Raw genomic sequence first — 15,092 nt, 5'->3', positions numbered from 1 at the left:
TACAAAAATGTTTTAGCACCTACAAAGTTTTCTCTCAAGACTGAAAAATCACACATCCTTTACTAAGTGAACAAGACATAGAATAAAAGATCTCATTATAAAGATCCTCACAGATTTGAAGAAAGATTGAGTGCTGCTGGCTTTTGTCTTGAGCTGGGAAACAAACTACTGTCCTTCACTAACCCACCCTTCAGACACACTGAAGCTGCAGTAATATCATTTCCAGCAGACACTTTTATAAAGCTTTAAGCATCCTTGAATTAATACCACTAATGAAGCTGTTGTATTTACTGATAACAGCTCCTTTTACTTCAACTGTAAGAAAACACAGCTATTTCTACTGATCAGCTAAATATTTTAAAGAGTCTCTTTAAAATGCTGCAACCTGATGACCTACAATGCACAATCTCCATGCATAAAACCATTCAAAAAGTTACCAAATCCAAATTTGCATGGGTCAGCAGATTTGTAGATCTATTTGTTGCATAATGGTATGGCAGTGAAATATTAAAACAGAATAAAGATTTAAAAATAATTATCTTTAGACATTATTCTATGGATCATAATAAACAATTATTACTTCACTTAAATATTAATCTAGCATCATATGTCTAATATTTTAATTGTGCACATTTCTGAATATTTTAATAAACAGTATTTTATGTTTAAAGATTGAAGAAAAAGGAAGAGAAAAAAAGAACAAATGAAAAAAGAAAAGTGTTAACTAAACTATTTGCAACATAGCCAAAACCAAAATCAAAGTGTAAAAAAAAAAGTTAAGACATCTTTTAACAAACTGACATATGCCTTAAAAAAGGGCAGAAGCAATAAATGGCCAACAAAGATGACCAAAAAAGTTTAATACAAATTTAATTAAATTAGTACCATCACTGTGTATTGTAGTATGAGTTTTATTTTAGTCCAATATCCTCTAAAAAACTGTAAGTAATAAAATAATAACAATCATCATTTTTACAACTCTGTAATTTCAAAGTATATGGAAGACTGTCAGCATTTACATTAAAGTGTGCTGTCAGGTTGTCAGAAACTTGTAATTTGGCCATAAACTTTTGCTCTGCAAACTTAGCATATAGGATAATCATATAATGATTCCTTATTATCACTGGAGTTCACACAGATTCCAAAGTTAAGGCACATAGTTAAAAGTCCATTGAATACACAACTACTTATTTATAAAACTCAAATAAGCAAAATTCCAAAGTTGCTACACATTTCTCTGAATAAAGAAGAAAGTAAATAAAAGAAAAGTTTTTCTTTCCAGTATGAAGAATCAGTCTTTGTATAAATCAAGATACACATATGAAAAAAGGAAGCTTCTGCAAACGTGTACCACCAGGCATTCTACGCAACATTTTGTGATTATTCTTAGCTGGATAAATACTCATTTGGTCATTACCATATCTACAAATCTTCAAATTTGCTCAAAGTAACCAAAGGCATAGAGATGTACAGCACACAGAACAAACAGGGGCATTTGGCAAACCAGATAAGATTAACTCCCAGCCTCAAATTCACAGTAGGACTTCCTGAATCATATGAACTAAAAGACTGACACTTCTAAATTATATTCTTGAGAAACGCCCATCAAAACTGATCTCAAAATCTACTACTTTGCAGTGCATACATCCGGAGATTAATTTTTATTGACACTGTATTTTTCCTAATTTAAAAAAACTTCTCAGCTAATTAAGTGGGCACCATTGATATTCTTTGCGAGCGGGAAGAAGGAGAGATGAACCTTACATTTGTGACTATTCAGAGCAGAAAAAAAAAATAAGAGTGTGAGGTAGCTTAGTCTCCCCATCAACTCAGCGTTTTGTTTCTGCACTGTGAACCGTAAAGATGTCACCTAGTGTCGGATGTCTGTACAGCATCACACCCCCGCTCACAAGGAGCTGTTTGACTCGCTAATCCAGTTCACGTGGGTCACTGCACAGTGTTAATACACCCGAGCTTCTTCTTGTTCGTCAGAGTTTGCGCTACACTTGAAACAATAACTTGAGGCAAAAAATCCTTTCCATCTTATTGCAGACACCTTTGAGAACACAACTGGCTTTTTTTCTTTAACAGATTACCTGCAGACTGCACCTTACAACTGTGCTTTTTTTAAAGTCCAAGGAAATATCAGAGAACATAACTTCCTTATTTACATACTGTTACTGTAGATAAACTAATTGCATCATATGAACAAAACACAATTAAAAATTCCTTTAGCAAAAACCAACAGCATAAGCTTTTCATACTACTTAAAATTTCTAAGTATCTTTTGAAAAATCTCAAAACTCACAAGTGAGAAGCAAAAAATGTTATTTTGGATACCTACTTTAATAATAGATGGCATTTTGGAGTTGAGGTTATCATAAGTGAAATGCAGACGAGTTCTGAAGGAGCATTTGTACAGCAGAGGTTCCTGGTAAAATTCAATTTTACCACTAGCATTTCTCTTATCAAGACACACTGTGCAGTCAGAAAAGTTGATCATCTTTCTCAGTACCAGATCGGTGGCTTTTAAAAGAAGTGTATAGGTTAAAAAAATATATTGCATAAGAAAAATTGTGCATACAGCTTCTTAACTAAAAGAAATCAATACAAGATACTTATTTGGTCATTATTTAAATCAGCAGCAAAGTACTTGCTTATATGATTAATGTGTCACAGACTTTTTCTGCTGAACACGCAAGAAGTGAGGACAAATTAGTTACACCCGATTAAAATTTTCACCCCTTCGCCGTACCTTAGATCTTTCTATAAGAGTACTGTTTCATGTGGAAGCATAAGAGCAATAAATATCGTTCTCGTTATTCTCCCAGAAATAACTTTGCATGTTTTCCCCCAAAGTTTTCTTTTGAACCTTCCCAAACAAACGAGAGCTATTACAGTGATCTTAACATGGAACATATTTTGTAATTTTGTCATATTAATTTATAATTATTTTAGCCAGACCAAAACCAATATGTCCAGGAAAACATTAATTGAATTCCCCAGTCTACCCCTCAAAATCTTCTATGTGATCTTAGTACTCTCACTACAATTCCACTTCTACCAAATGTCAATAAGAGTAGCTAAACATAGAGGGAAATGCTGACAATTCAAGGACTGAAACATTGAAATACTGAAGACCAAAACAAAAAACAGAAGTTGTTTCCTTTTACCCCTGAAAACATGAAGCAAAATGTATCATGTCTTGCAATTGGTATGTTGTGCTCGCTACAGTGCAGCGCACTGCCTCTCTAGCCAGTTTAGAGTTTTAAGATCATCACAAACAAGGGCAATGAAATGTCTTAATATGCTACTGCTCGTTCACAAAAATAGAAACTGCTAGCCTGTGCACTCACCACCAGTAGCAAGCACAGAATGAAATACCCTCAAAGGATGGCAAGTATGAGCAGAGGACTGCAATATGTCTAATGTAATTATGTGTGATCCTACAAGTATGCATTAGTGGGGCCTCTGGTGGTCTAGTGGTTAGGGTGCAGCACTCTCACTGCTGTGACCCGGGTTCGATTCCCAGCCCCCCGGGCAGATGGAGCTCATCAGCCCTGTGAGGCAATCCATCTAAGAGAAGGTCACTCTAAACAAAAACCTACGTCCTGGGGACCTCACTGCCACTGTCCAAGCTTGCTCGGCCCCAGCAGATGAACCCCAGGATTAAAGGGTGGGCTCAGTTCAGCGCACGCTGGGTCTCACCTAAAAAATCCACTGCGCAGGCTCGAAGGGTTAATGACCTTTCCCAAATCTTCGCTCGCGAAGACTGGCCATTATTATTATTATTAACAAGTATGCATTAAGAATCAATCTATATTAGCATAATTGGCTTTTCAGAATCAAGGTAAGGACCAGGGAAAAACTGATTAAAAATGAAAACAGGCAGAAATTATTTTACTTCTGATATAAAGAGCTGTTTTTATGAGACTTGCAAATTTCTGTATGAATTTAAGAATGCCTCCACAGTGATACATATAATCAAAAACTATCTGCTCACCAGAAATGTCCATAAATGCTCGATCCCAAAACTCATCCACTGTATAGCATTCTGCAGAAGTGATATTGACTGAGAGAACAATATCATCCTCCACATACTTTAATATGAGATTGTTGATCACGATGTTGACATTGTTTACAACACGCCTAATCAAACTCTGAACATAACCTACAAAATAAAGCAAAATATTGGGAGTGATGAGGCAGATATGATACCAAAGTCATTTAGTAATAAATTCAATTATTTCCATATATTCATTATTTTCAACTTGCACTCTTTTATTTTAAAAGTCAAAATTTATACAAACTAAGTCTTTTATTTATCAAAAAAATCACACAACTTAAAACTCTTTAACATTCTGTGCAGCTGTTAAGTCAACCAGCATCCTAGAAATGCAAGACAGTATAAAAAAGTTGTAAATACTGTGAATACAATAGAGCATAAGAGACTAATTAACTTCCAAACTGATTAAGAAAATAGAACACTATGGATTATTGTAGACAAAGAATTGTAACAGCAATTACTTTTTTACTTGAAAGATATTTAGAAATAGGTTTGGAAAAGTGAACACCAGTTGCTACATTACTTTTCATGTTATGTCTATCTGCTCCCTCACAGTTTTTTACAAGTTGCCTAAATATTAATATGTCTACTACTTTTTCCCCTTCTAAAAGCTGATACATCCACATCTTGTTCAGTAACACCCCTGCGAGGTATATCAAAACCAATTTCTGTCAACAACGCCACTAGTAAGCACCTGCACTGAAGCTCTTGGGAACAAAGCCATTTACATTTTTTCAAACATAATGTGATTGGAAAAACAATCTCATCTGGGAATTCACAGCATGTGGTATACACTCATATTTTACCAACATCATAAAGAAATAAATGCTACCCATATTTTTGTCTTTTATGTATACTGAATCTAAGTATGGAGATAACTAATTTGCGCTGGAAAAAAGTGAGCCTTAAAATTTCTATGTTTATAACATTACCTGCATCTAAAATACATTTAATACACGCTACAGAGTTATAGTTTGGTAACTATGCCGAAAAAAGCCAGTTAATTATACAGGCTTAAATCCCACAGGCTTCAAGGGTAGTCTTCTGAAACTTGCATTAAATACGACTCATTTGTATCAACAATTTTAACTCAAATAAAAAACTAAATTGAACATCAAAATATTGTGAGGTAAGTAGGAAAAGACTGAAGTTGCTACTTTCATTCTACTCTGCTTTTTGTAGTTATTCATTGTTTTCACACTCAAATATTACTTTTCACCTCAGAGTATATGATAATGTTTTCAAGTTATATGAATTCAGAAAACCAGATGTATTATTTCAATAATTAAGAGGCATAAGAGACCCATATTCATCACTAGAGTGATGTAAACTGACCTGTATGTAAGTAGAAGCCAGCGCAAAGCATTTAGTTCCTTTTCTTAATTTCACCATAGAAATATTTTGCAGACTATTTAACTACCAACTATAAAATTATAACCAGGTATTTAATTATGATTTTAAAGCAAGCTACTAATTTCATTGAAGAAAGTGAAGTTATCACTCCATGGGCCCAAAGTTTTTTCAACTTTCTTGCTTTCAAAGGTCTTTCAAAGTCAATCTAATATACATTTTCCTGATGGGGATGACAAAAGCACTACAAACCCAGCATCACAGAAAGAAAAAAGGCAAATTCTTGAATACCTTCCAATCTTTTAAGAAATTGCAATCCTTCCTATTCAAAAAAATTTAATAAAAACATCAGCAAGCTCATGTATAATAAAGAGTTTGTTGGGTTTGGGTTTTTTTGGGTTTGGTTTGTTGTTTTTTTTTTTTAAGGGCTTTGTTTTAAATACAAGTGGGAAAAATGTAAGTAGAGGTTGTTTGTTACTCCTGTAATTTTTAAAAATACGATTATGAGCAACTTTGCACTAAAATAAAGGTTTTCTACAGTAAGTGACTAAAAACACCAGAAAATTTGTACAGCTAAATTCTTTTCTGAAGCGTCATAGGAAATCCACAAGTATGTTTTTTCCAAATTATCCAGAACCCAGGAGGCTGCACTGTGCACTAAGAGCTAGAAATGCAGTTTCAGATCCAACATTCTAAAAACATTGTAGCTCTATAGTCAGAGAGTTGATATTATCAGACTGGTCACTTCTAAATAACTTAAGTTTAGCAGTGGTCTATTGTTACCAAAGCTACATTTTTAGCTAAACTCTGCCTAGCTTCATCTCTGAGAATACTGTAGAACTAAAGGGCTCAAAATCTTACTAAAATGCAGGATGTGCACATTGAAGCTTAGGAGTTTTCACCACATAAGCTCTGTACTAAACAGTGTTATTTGTCCACACAAAACCAAAGCCAACTGTACTTAGAGAACTTTGCCAGATGGGAATTAATGTACAAAAATCCTAAAAATGTCACTGGAGGCAATATAATCATTGAATTTTTTGCAAGCCTTTGACTTCTGTGGTTTGCAGGTGTGACCCAAAGAACCAAATGCCAAGGAGCAGCCAGAGCTGAAGCGCTGTCCATGGTAGGAAATGGCGTCCTGCAATTCCAAGCCACTGGAGTTTATTGCATCTCAAAGCCCTAAAAGAGCCTCCAGATCTGTCTCCTCAAGTACCCATCCCAAAGCAAGATGATACCCTGTAGTATACAATATTCTACACACTAAATTTCAATGTTGTCTTTTGATTCAAGTCAAGCATAAATTTTCTGGTAACAAAAGACAGCAAAAAAGCCTAACACAAAACTGTCATGTCATGTCTTTTACTCATCTAAAATTACATGCCCCAAGAAGGCAAAATGCAATTCATTCTAGTAGTCTCCAATTTCATTTTTCTGCACAGAACAACAGCTCATATCCAAAGGCAGAGGCAACAGAAATCAGAGACATAATTCCTTAGACATTTTTATATCATAAAATATCTCAAAGTTCAACATCCAAATTCCACAAATGGGAAAAAAAAATGGTGAAAATTTCTACCAGTAGATACAAGACTCAATAAAAAACATGAATAAAACAGGTTGATAGAGTTTGGGTTGTTCAGCCTGGGAAAGAGAAGGGTCCAGGGAGACCTTAAAGCAGCCTTCCAGTACATAAAGGGAGTCTACAAGAGCTGGAGAGGGACTTTTGACAAGTCCATATACTGACAGGACAAGGGGTAATGGTTTAAACTGAAAGGGGGCAGGTTTAGATCAGATATTAGGAAGAAACTCTTTACTATGAGTGTGGTGAGGCACTGAAACAGGTTGCCCACAGCAGTTTTGTTCAAGGTCAGGTTGGATGGGGCTTTGAGCAACCTGGTTTAGTGGAAGGTGCCCCTGCTCATGGCAGGGGAGTTGGAACTAGATGATCTTTAAGATCCCTTCCAACTCAAGCCATTTTATGGTGCCACCTTGCACTATAAATGAGTTTTGGAAATTTAAGAATTTGATAAAATGGAAAGAAAGGTTATCAGCATTAAACCATATTTTATTGTGATTTTGTGGTTGTTCTATTTTCTAACATACAAGTACTTCACTGACCTTTATGTGATTTATAGGCAGACAAAAATATAATAATCTAACTTAAACACTGCAGACATCTGAATGAACTTCAGGTATTTTCTACAACTCAAATACAAACCAGCTTCTGAAATTATGGATTACCTGGAGGCAAATCAGGGTCAGGAGAAGCAGACTGCTGAACTCGTCGTGGTTTTACTGCTGATTTCATGCTTTCCGTGGTACTGCGATTTGTTGAACTGGAACCACAGCTTTCGTGGTCTTCCTGCTAGAGGAAAAGAAAGCAGCTGTGTCAACCAAACAGAAAGAAAATAAATGTGAGGAAAACAACTTGGTCAAGATTCAGGAACTTCTGTTACTGTTTTTCCATCAATTCAACCCTGTAATACAGAAATTAATACAAAATTAGCTGGACAACATAAAAAAATGTTCATAATTAATACCTTCACTAACTTTTGTTTAAAAAAGAAACCAGTCAATGAACACATTTCATCTTGCTGCATTTCTGCTGAAACATTCCTTCAAACAGAGACTGAGCCTTGCAGACTACTGAAACAAATATGAGAAACTACTTAATTGTCTGAGCTTACATGCCTACTCATGAAACCACCTCAGATGGTTCTAAGATGTCAGTCATGTCCTTCCTAATACCACTAAGTGAAGCTGATTCATAAGGCAAAACATTTTTGTAGACTTCTATAATAGTAAAACATGACCCCAGGAAAGATATATGAGCTGAGGGCACCTGCTCATCTTGAGCTTTTATATACTTTATTCTAGTTCAGGAATTCAAAAGCAGAAACATGGTTCATAATTAGAGAATGTGATATAAGCCTTACAAGATTAAATTCACAGACACAGGAAAATCTTAATTAGCTGAATCAAGGATTTTAAATACACCACTAGTATTCCCATTACATTCCAGAATGACAGTTTAACTACAGGGCTCAAGTGCAAGAAAGCCAAGAGAGGTAATACAAATATTCTTGTAAATGTATTAAAAGAACGGGCTAAAGAGGATGCAAACACAACTTTTGACCCAAGCCAAATTACTTATTTGATAGATGAAGTCTTTTGCAATGCAAAATGCCTTCTGGGTCATGGCACTACTCAACTCACACAATGTGTTCACAAAAAGATGGTTTGGGGAACAAATGTCAAGTACCACAGTACTAAGCCGTAATATTCCTAAGTCCTCTAAATATAGAAAAGCAAACAGATTAAACTGCGTTGAGTTTTTGTACAGGACAGATCATGTGTTTCCCTGCATGCTGCCTGGTATTTTTAATAATCTCAGAGAAATTACAAAGTGGAATCTTCACAGTACTTGCTTTTTGATTTAGGGGTTTTTTTTCATTTAAAAAAAAAAAAGAAAAAATAAAATTAAGTTACATGTAATGATACATTTTAAACACAAGTCTACAACTTCAAAAGTAACTGAAGAGATTTTTTTTTTCCCTTCCACTCCGTATTTAGAACAACAAAACACAGAAATTCTCTGATAAAGTGGAAATACCATTTCACTAAGAAAAAGAAAAAAGAGCAATACAATCTTAGTCTCAGAAAAAAATAAGATGAAGATAGAAGCTTGCATTTATTTGGAGCAATTACGTAAGACAGACATTCACATATTAGAAGGGTAGATGACAGTTTCTAAAAGAAGGATGAGCTACCATAAAGAATTTGAGATTTTCCAGTTATTAATAAATATAGAATTGAAACAAGCTGTTTGATGTTTTTTAATTTATGGTTATTTGGCCATTGAAGTCATACAGGACTGTTTCATTCCAACGCATAAAAAAATCTAAATGAGCATTTAGCATCCACTCTGTTTATAGGGAATTTGTTTTGTTGTTTTCTCCTCTCTGATGAACTTCTGGTAATTTTAACCAGGGAATGAGAGTCTCCTGAAGACTCCCTCAAAACTTCAAACTATGGCGCTATTTCACAAGAAAGCCACCTCTCTCTTCATGGCATACCTGACCTAATGAAAACTCGAAGCTCTTGCTTTAAGCCCAGGATGATGGAAGCCTCTTCATCAACATGTATATTTTGTAATTAGTGAAGCTCAATCCACCTTCCTCTCCAGTTTACTGAGAAAACATAGATCACATACTTTTAAGCTAAAATTTTTTAAATAACTTTTAACTATACTCTTTCTTGGAAACCAGTTTGCATATGATGTGAAAATATTTTTTCAGATGAGTCACCATACTTATGGCTTAAACTTGCAGAAATCCCAACATGTCAGAGTGACCAAACACCTCAATTTGCACATTTCCTTCTTTCCTGAGCTCACTCCTGGATTATACATATTGTTGTGCTGCGACAATTTAATGACCTGATCGGATAGGATCACATTACGCTTGACTTTTAATATTTTTGTCAACTACAAGAAAAAGAAAAGGGGGGGCAAGGAGATGAGGAAGGCATTCTTTTTTTCAAACATTAACTGTATCAAACCTGATTACATTTAAGTTTAACTTTTCCATCTATGTACTGCTACTACTATGTTTGATGCATCTTCTCAAAACTTCACGTAAAATCTATGCAATATTTTTGAGTATTAAGGACAAAGATTAAGTAAGAGCGGTTTAAGTTTTTACCACTCAGAAAGCTAGGAATAAATACCAGCACATTGGGGGTGGGTTGGTTTTTTTAAAGGAAAGGGGCAGAGAACACTCAAATAGAGTTAATTTTGAAAGAAAGTCTCAAATCTCAACCTATAAATTCATTAAATACAATAAGCTTTTTATATTTCCCTGAGCTACAAGTCTGTTGTGATGGAAAATGGATGGAAATCATTTACAGCAAGTTGGACCTAAACAAAAGCAAAAATGTACATGTTCCAAGATGGTGTCAAAATACAAAACAAATTTATCTCAGAAATATACCTATGTGACTTAATCCATATGAAGTAACAGAGTATACCTACGTTTAAGAAGAATTCAACCTAACATTTGAAAAAAGGGTGTTTTTTTATATCTGAGATTACATCCATTCATTTCTTTACATTACGCAATTATCAAAAATATTTTAGAGCTGCATGGGTTGTTTTTGGGTTTTTTGAGCTTGAACACACACCATTTTTTGCAACAGTTACTGATACTTTGTAAGTCAAATATATTCTTCAATTACTGGAAGATGATAAGAATGGCCATGAACTTATAAAAACTACATTCCTAAGTACACATATATCCAAAAGCTTTCTGTATCTGCATGCCTCTGCTCAATGTTAACTTTAAGAGCACGCTATTAATTTCTCAAACATGTGGCTGCCTCATAAGCCCAGAAGTAAAACATGTTCATTAAAGAGATGGGGAAAGTTCCAAGGAAACTGCCAAAACTAGCATAATTATGAAACTATTTAACACTGGAACCAACTAGAGTCACACGCTGTGTCTAGATCATAGTGATGTCATCAGAAACACCCAGCCAAAAGGCACTAAAACTACTGCGCTCCCATAAATCCACCTTACACCAGGTGACAAACATTTAAATGTTGAAGTCAAAATCATACTGGTGGAGGGAAGGGAGTTACATTCTGAAAGTGGTCATAACTATAGTTATGGTATGAGATTTGATAAATGCCCATTCATTTTAGCATTAATGAGAGCGATTCCAAACAACAGTCACAACAGTAGAAAACTAAAAATACTAATAATATATCTAGAGAGATGATTTTTAAACAAGATAACTCATTTACAAAAATATCTTTTCCCACTAGCTTGTATCATAAGCAAAGCCTAGAACACTTACATTCAAACATGAGGGCCTGGTTTTGGGTGCTGTTATGCAAATATGACAAAAACAATTTTGCAAAACCAGGCTCCATTTTTGCTTTTGACAAATGTGTCAGATCAGGTACTCAGCTGTAATGTTTTTACAGAGCACTATAATTACTTCCAAAACTATGAAAGTCATAAATAACATCCTAAAGACACCTAGGCTAGTCAAGTTGCATGCAAATTCCTCTATCAATTTTCTACTGCAATATAAAATTACTGCAAGGTTTAGAGCAGATTACAATTGACCACACCTGAACACATAACAGATGACATTTATTATGATCCTTCCTAGTAAGTGTTTATAATCTTCATTCACTATTCTGTTTTCCAAACACTCTTTTTAAAACACACAAATCTTATTCAATGTGCAAGAACTCCAAAATGCCTCATAATCATGCTTTATGGGAAAACAATGTTTTCTCTTGGAGATCGCTTAGCTATTTATACAAATATTGTCCCTCTGCTTTCATCAAATCAAGTTAGAGATAAAGAAAACTGAGTTCTTTAAAAGCCACCCAAAAAAATGTCTAAAAACAATGAATATTATGAATTAAGAATTTAAAACCCAAACTGATACTAATTTACCTACTGCAAGAACTTGCAGAGCTCTCCATCCCCATTTTTTCTCTTCCTCTACAAAATTTGCTTTTTCTGATCCTTTATCATTTCTGAAAGAATAAGCTTAATATCCTTTTAAAGTCAGTAAAAGACAGCTACTTCTCTTTCTGTAAAGCATATCTTAAACTACAAGATGCAAAAATTGGAAGAGAACTCATTTTCCACTCTGCTTATATGGCACAGTTCTCCGCTGGTGGCAAGATTAAAAGTCATATTCAGAATGTGTTAATTTTAGGAAGGGCTTTGACACAGTGTCCTGCACAGACCTTGTTTGCAGATTGGTGAGGTATCAACTGGATAGTGGGAGATAAGTTCAGTGAGAAAGTGGCTGGACCACTGGGCTCAAATGGTTGTTATCAGGGCTCCAAAATCCAGCTGATGGCTTGTTACTTGTGGCATCCTTCAGGGATTAGTACCATGTCCATGGTGTTCAACACCCATATTAAAGACCTGGAAGATGGGATAGAGCACACCCTCAGCAAGGCTGTGGATATTACCAGCCTAGGGGGAGGAACCAATGCACTGGTGGGCAGGGCTGCTATTGATAGGGTCCTTCAGAGGTTGAAGAAATGGGCTGTCAGGAACTCAGTGAAGTCCAGATTCAAACACTATGTGCTGGGGCACCCAGGATGATGGTACTCTGGAAATGCAGACTAAGAGCCAAACTGCTAGAAAGCAGCTTTGCAGAAAACAATCCAAGTGTCCCACGGGACAGCAAGCTGTGTGGGTCAGCAGTGTGCTCTTCCTGCAAAGGCCAGCTGTGTGCTGGGCTGTACTAGCAATGGTGAAGCCAAGGGCACAACTCTTCTCCTCTCTTAGCTCCTTGTGAGACATCGTATGGAATACTGCACCCAGTCTAGGGCTCTCCAAGACATATCAGAAGCAAATCCAATGCAGGACCACCAAGGTGGTTAGGGCACAGGAGTACCCTCTTGTACTCTCCCTCAGGAGAGATTGAGATAAATTAGGGTTGCTCAGCCTGGAGAAGGGAGATCCTACTGCTGTCCACAGCTACCTACTGAGAGGGTACTGGGAAGAGGGAGCCAGATGAAGTCTGTTGTCACTCATCTTTTCATGGTACACCCCAACAAATCTGAAACACATGCAACTCCAAGCAGGGAAAGCACTTTTTCATTGGGAGGGGTATCCAGTATTGCCCAGAGAGATGGTAGAGTCTCAGTCTTTGGAGCTATTCAGCACTTTGCTGGCTAAGCCCTGCAGCAAGTTTTTAAAAATAATACCTTTAAAATACACAAGTTTCACTGAAATGGTAAGCACTATCAAGAGCTTGTTTTCAGAAAGATATCTGATTCTTTTCCACTGCTATAAAATTGCCAATATGCATTATACATAAATAGACAAATTGATTCATATTACACTTCTAACCTCACAACAACACCGCTGCTGGCTAGCACAGGTTAAGTGTTACTTAGGAATTTGTACAGAAACAGAAAATTAATTTTATTATTTTTTCTAATGAACAAAAAACTAGAAGCATAACAACATTGAAACAGAGAAAATCCAATGACCAAAATGTGACATCTTTTGTAAGGTGTGATTTAATAGTGTAATGCACATAAAAATTATGTAAATATATGTATATTTAAAAACTGTGACAGTATAATATATTGAAGATGACTTAGCCAAATCAGGCTGTATTACAATTTTGTAGAATAATTAAGGAGTTTTGTATTATATATAGAAATTATATCTATAGGTCCTACACACACACTTCTTGTACCTTCAGAAGTCTTTTCAGGACTGTTCATTTTTTTTCACTGTTACAAAACTCAATTTTAAATCTTTTCAAACTGGCAAATCATATACCTCAGACTGAGTGTTCAGAGATTAAATGCTGTCTTTATGGCAGATGCGAACATGATGGAAGGTTTTTTTTCCTGTTAAAATTTTTTTCAGTACTATTTCATGTAGAAAGATGTCAAATTTTTTTAATTTATTTAATAATTTATTAAATGAATTCATATTAATAAAAATATTAATTAATATTATGTACCAGACCACAAAGAAGAAATACGAAGGAATTTTGGGGCAGAGGTGCAGAGGGTGGGGCAAATAAACAAGGGTTAAGGTTGGTTAAGCATAACAGACAAGCTGGAGCAATCAAGAAATAAGTTAACAAGGTGTTAGCCTCCATTTGCCTCTTGTTGTATATGATCTCAGCTGATGTTAAATTAAAAGAAACAACTAGCAGTGATGACCTACAAGACACACTGAAGATACTTGCATTAGATTAGGAGGTTACATCCACCTCCCAGTGTTCTAATAAGCCATGTTTTGTTAATTCTACGTTAGCATAGCACACCATGCTCTGAAATACAGGTACGAGTTAAAAATCCACATGAAAGCTGTGGACAGACTAAAAAGCTGCCACAGCAGTCCCAAAGATAAGCCAATAAGCTTTGCAGGAAATCTGTTGCACTGATATGGCAACACGTGTGCCATTGGCCTATTGATTGCTGGGCAACAGCATCTCCCTGGGATGTTGCTACTGTTTTGATTAGCTGATTATGCAAGGTATTTGAAAGGAATATTCCTCTGTTTACAAGAAAGGGAGCTATCAAGAGTCTGAAAGCCTATGGTGATAAGGTCATAGAGCCAAAGATAAATAAAACAGGCTGTTCTCACTAAATGATTCTCAGAAATATACCCAAATTTCTCAACACCTGAGACAGATTAACAAATAAAATGACTTTGCAAGTCTTTTTGAGGGGAATTGTACAAATATCTTCCTTCTATTGTGGAAAGACAGTTATAAACTGTTAACTGATCATCTAGTAAAGTCTGATACATTTATTGTGGTTTTAAAAAATTATGAGGCCACCTACCACGATGTAAGTGCTTTTTAATAGAAATAAACATTTCAAAATGGCTTTTCTGCAATTTCTCCTAGGATAAGCTTTTTCAAGATGTCATTCTTTCTCATGTTACAGGAAGCTTGGGCAGTGCTTTAGTAGGGGGGATATGGGTGGGGACATGGTAATTCTTTAACATTATTCCGTGTTAAAACCAAACATAGTGAAGTCCTGATCTATGATAAGAGCTCTTGAAGCCAAAAAAAAAAAAAAAAAAAAAGGGGGGGAAAAAAAAAAAACCCCAAAAATTAAAAAAAGGTGTTTTCAAAAAAACCCACCAGAAAAAAATTTTTAAAC

General features: G+C 35.4%; 1 protein-coding gene across 5 annotated transcripts in view; it reads right to left on the bottom strand.

The window, feature by feature from the left end:
• Positions 1-15,092, bottom strand: part of VPS13B (vacuolar protein sorting 13 homolog B) — a 429,201-nt gene that overhangs the window by 377,779 nt on the left and 36,330 nt on the right. For 4 of the 5 annotated variants that reach the window (XM_017806398.1, XM_017806401.1, XM_017806402.1 and 1 more), the window contains exons 4-6: positions 7,661-7,784; positions 4,004-4,171; positions 2,345-2,526 (exon numbers count right to left, since the gene is read on the bottom strand). In XM_017806398.1, the coding sequence (XP_017661887.1) occupies positions 2,345-2,526; positions 4,004-4,171; positions 7,661-7,784 (474 nt within the window). The remainder of the gene's footprint in view (positions 1-2,344; positions 2,527-4,003; positions 4,172-7,660; positions 7,785-15,092) is intronic. The other variant, XM_017806400.1, reaches the window with a different exon arrangement.

The sequence above is a fragment of the Lepidothrix coronata genome, unplaced genomic scaffold (assembly GCF_001604755.1).
Source record: "Lepidothrix coronata isolate B3197 unplaced genomic scaffold, Lepidothrix_coronata-1.0 Scaffold15, whole genome shotgun sequence".
NCBI lineage: Eukaryota > Metazoa > Chordata > Aves > Passeriformes > Pipridae > Lepidothrix > Lepidothrix coronata.
Note: the sequence above shows the minus strand (reverse complement) of the source record. Positions and strands in the feature narration are given on the sequence as shown.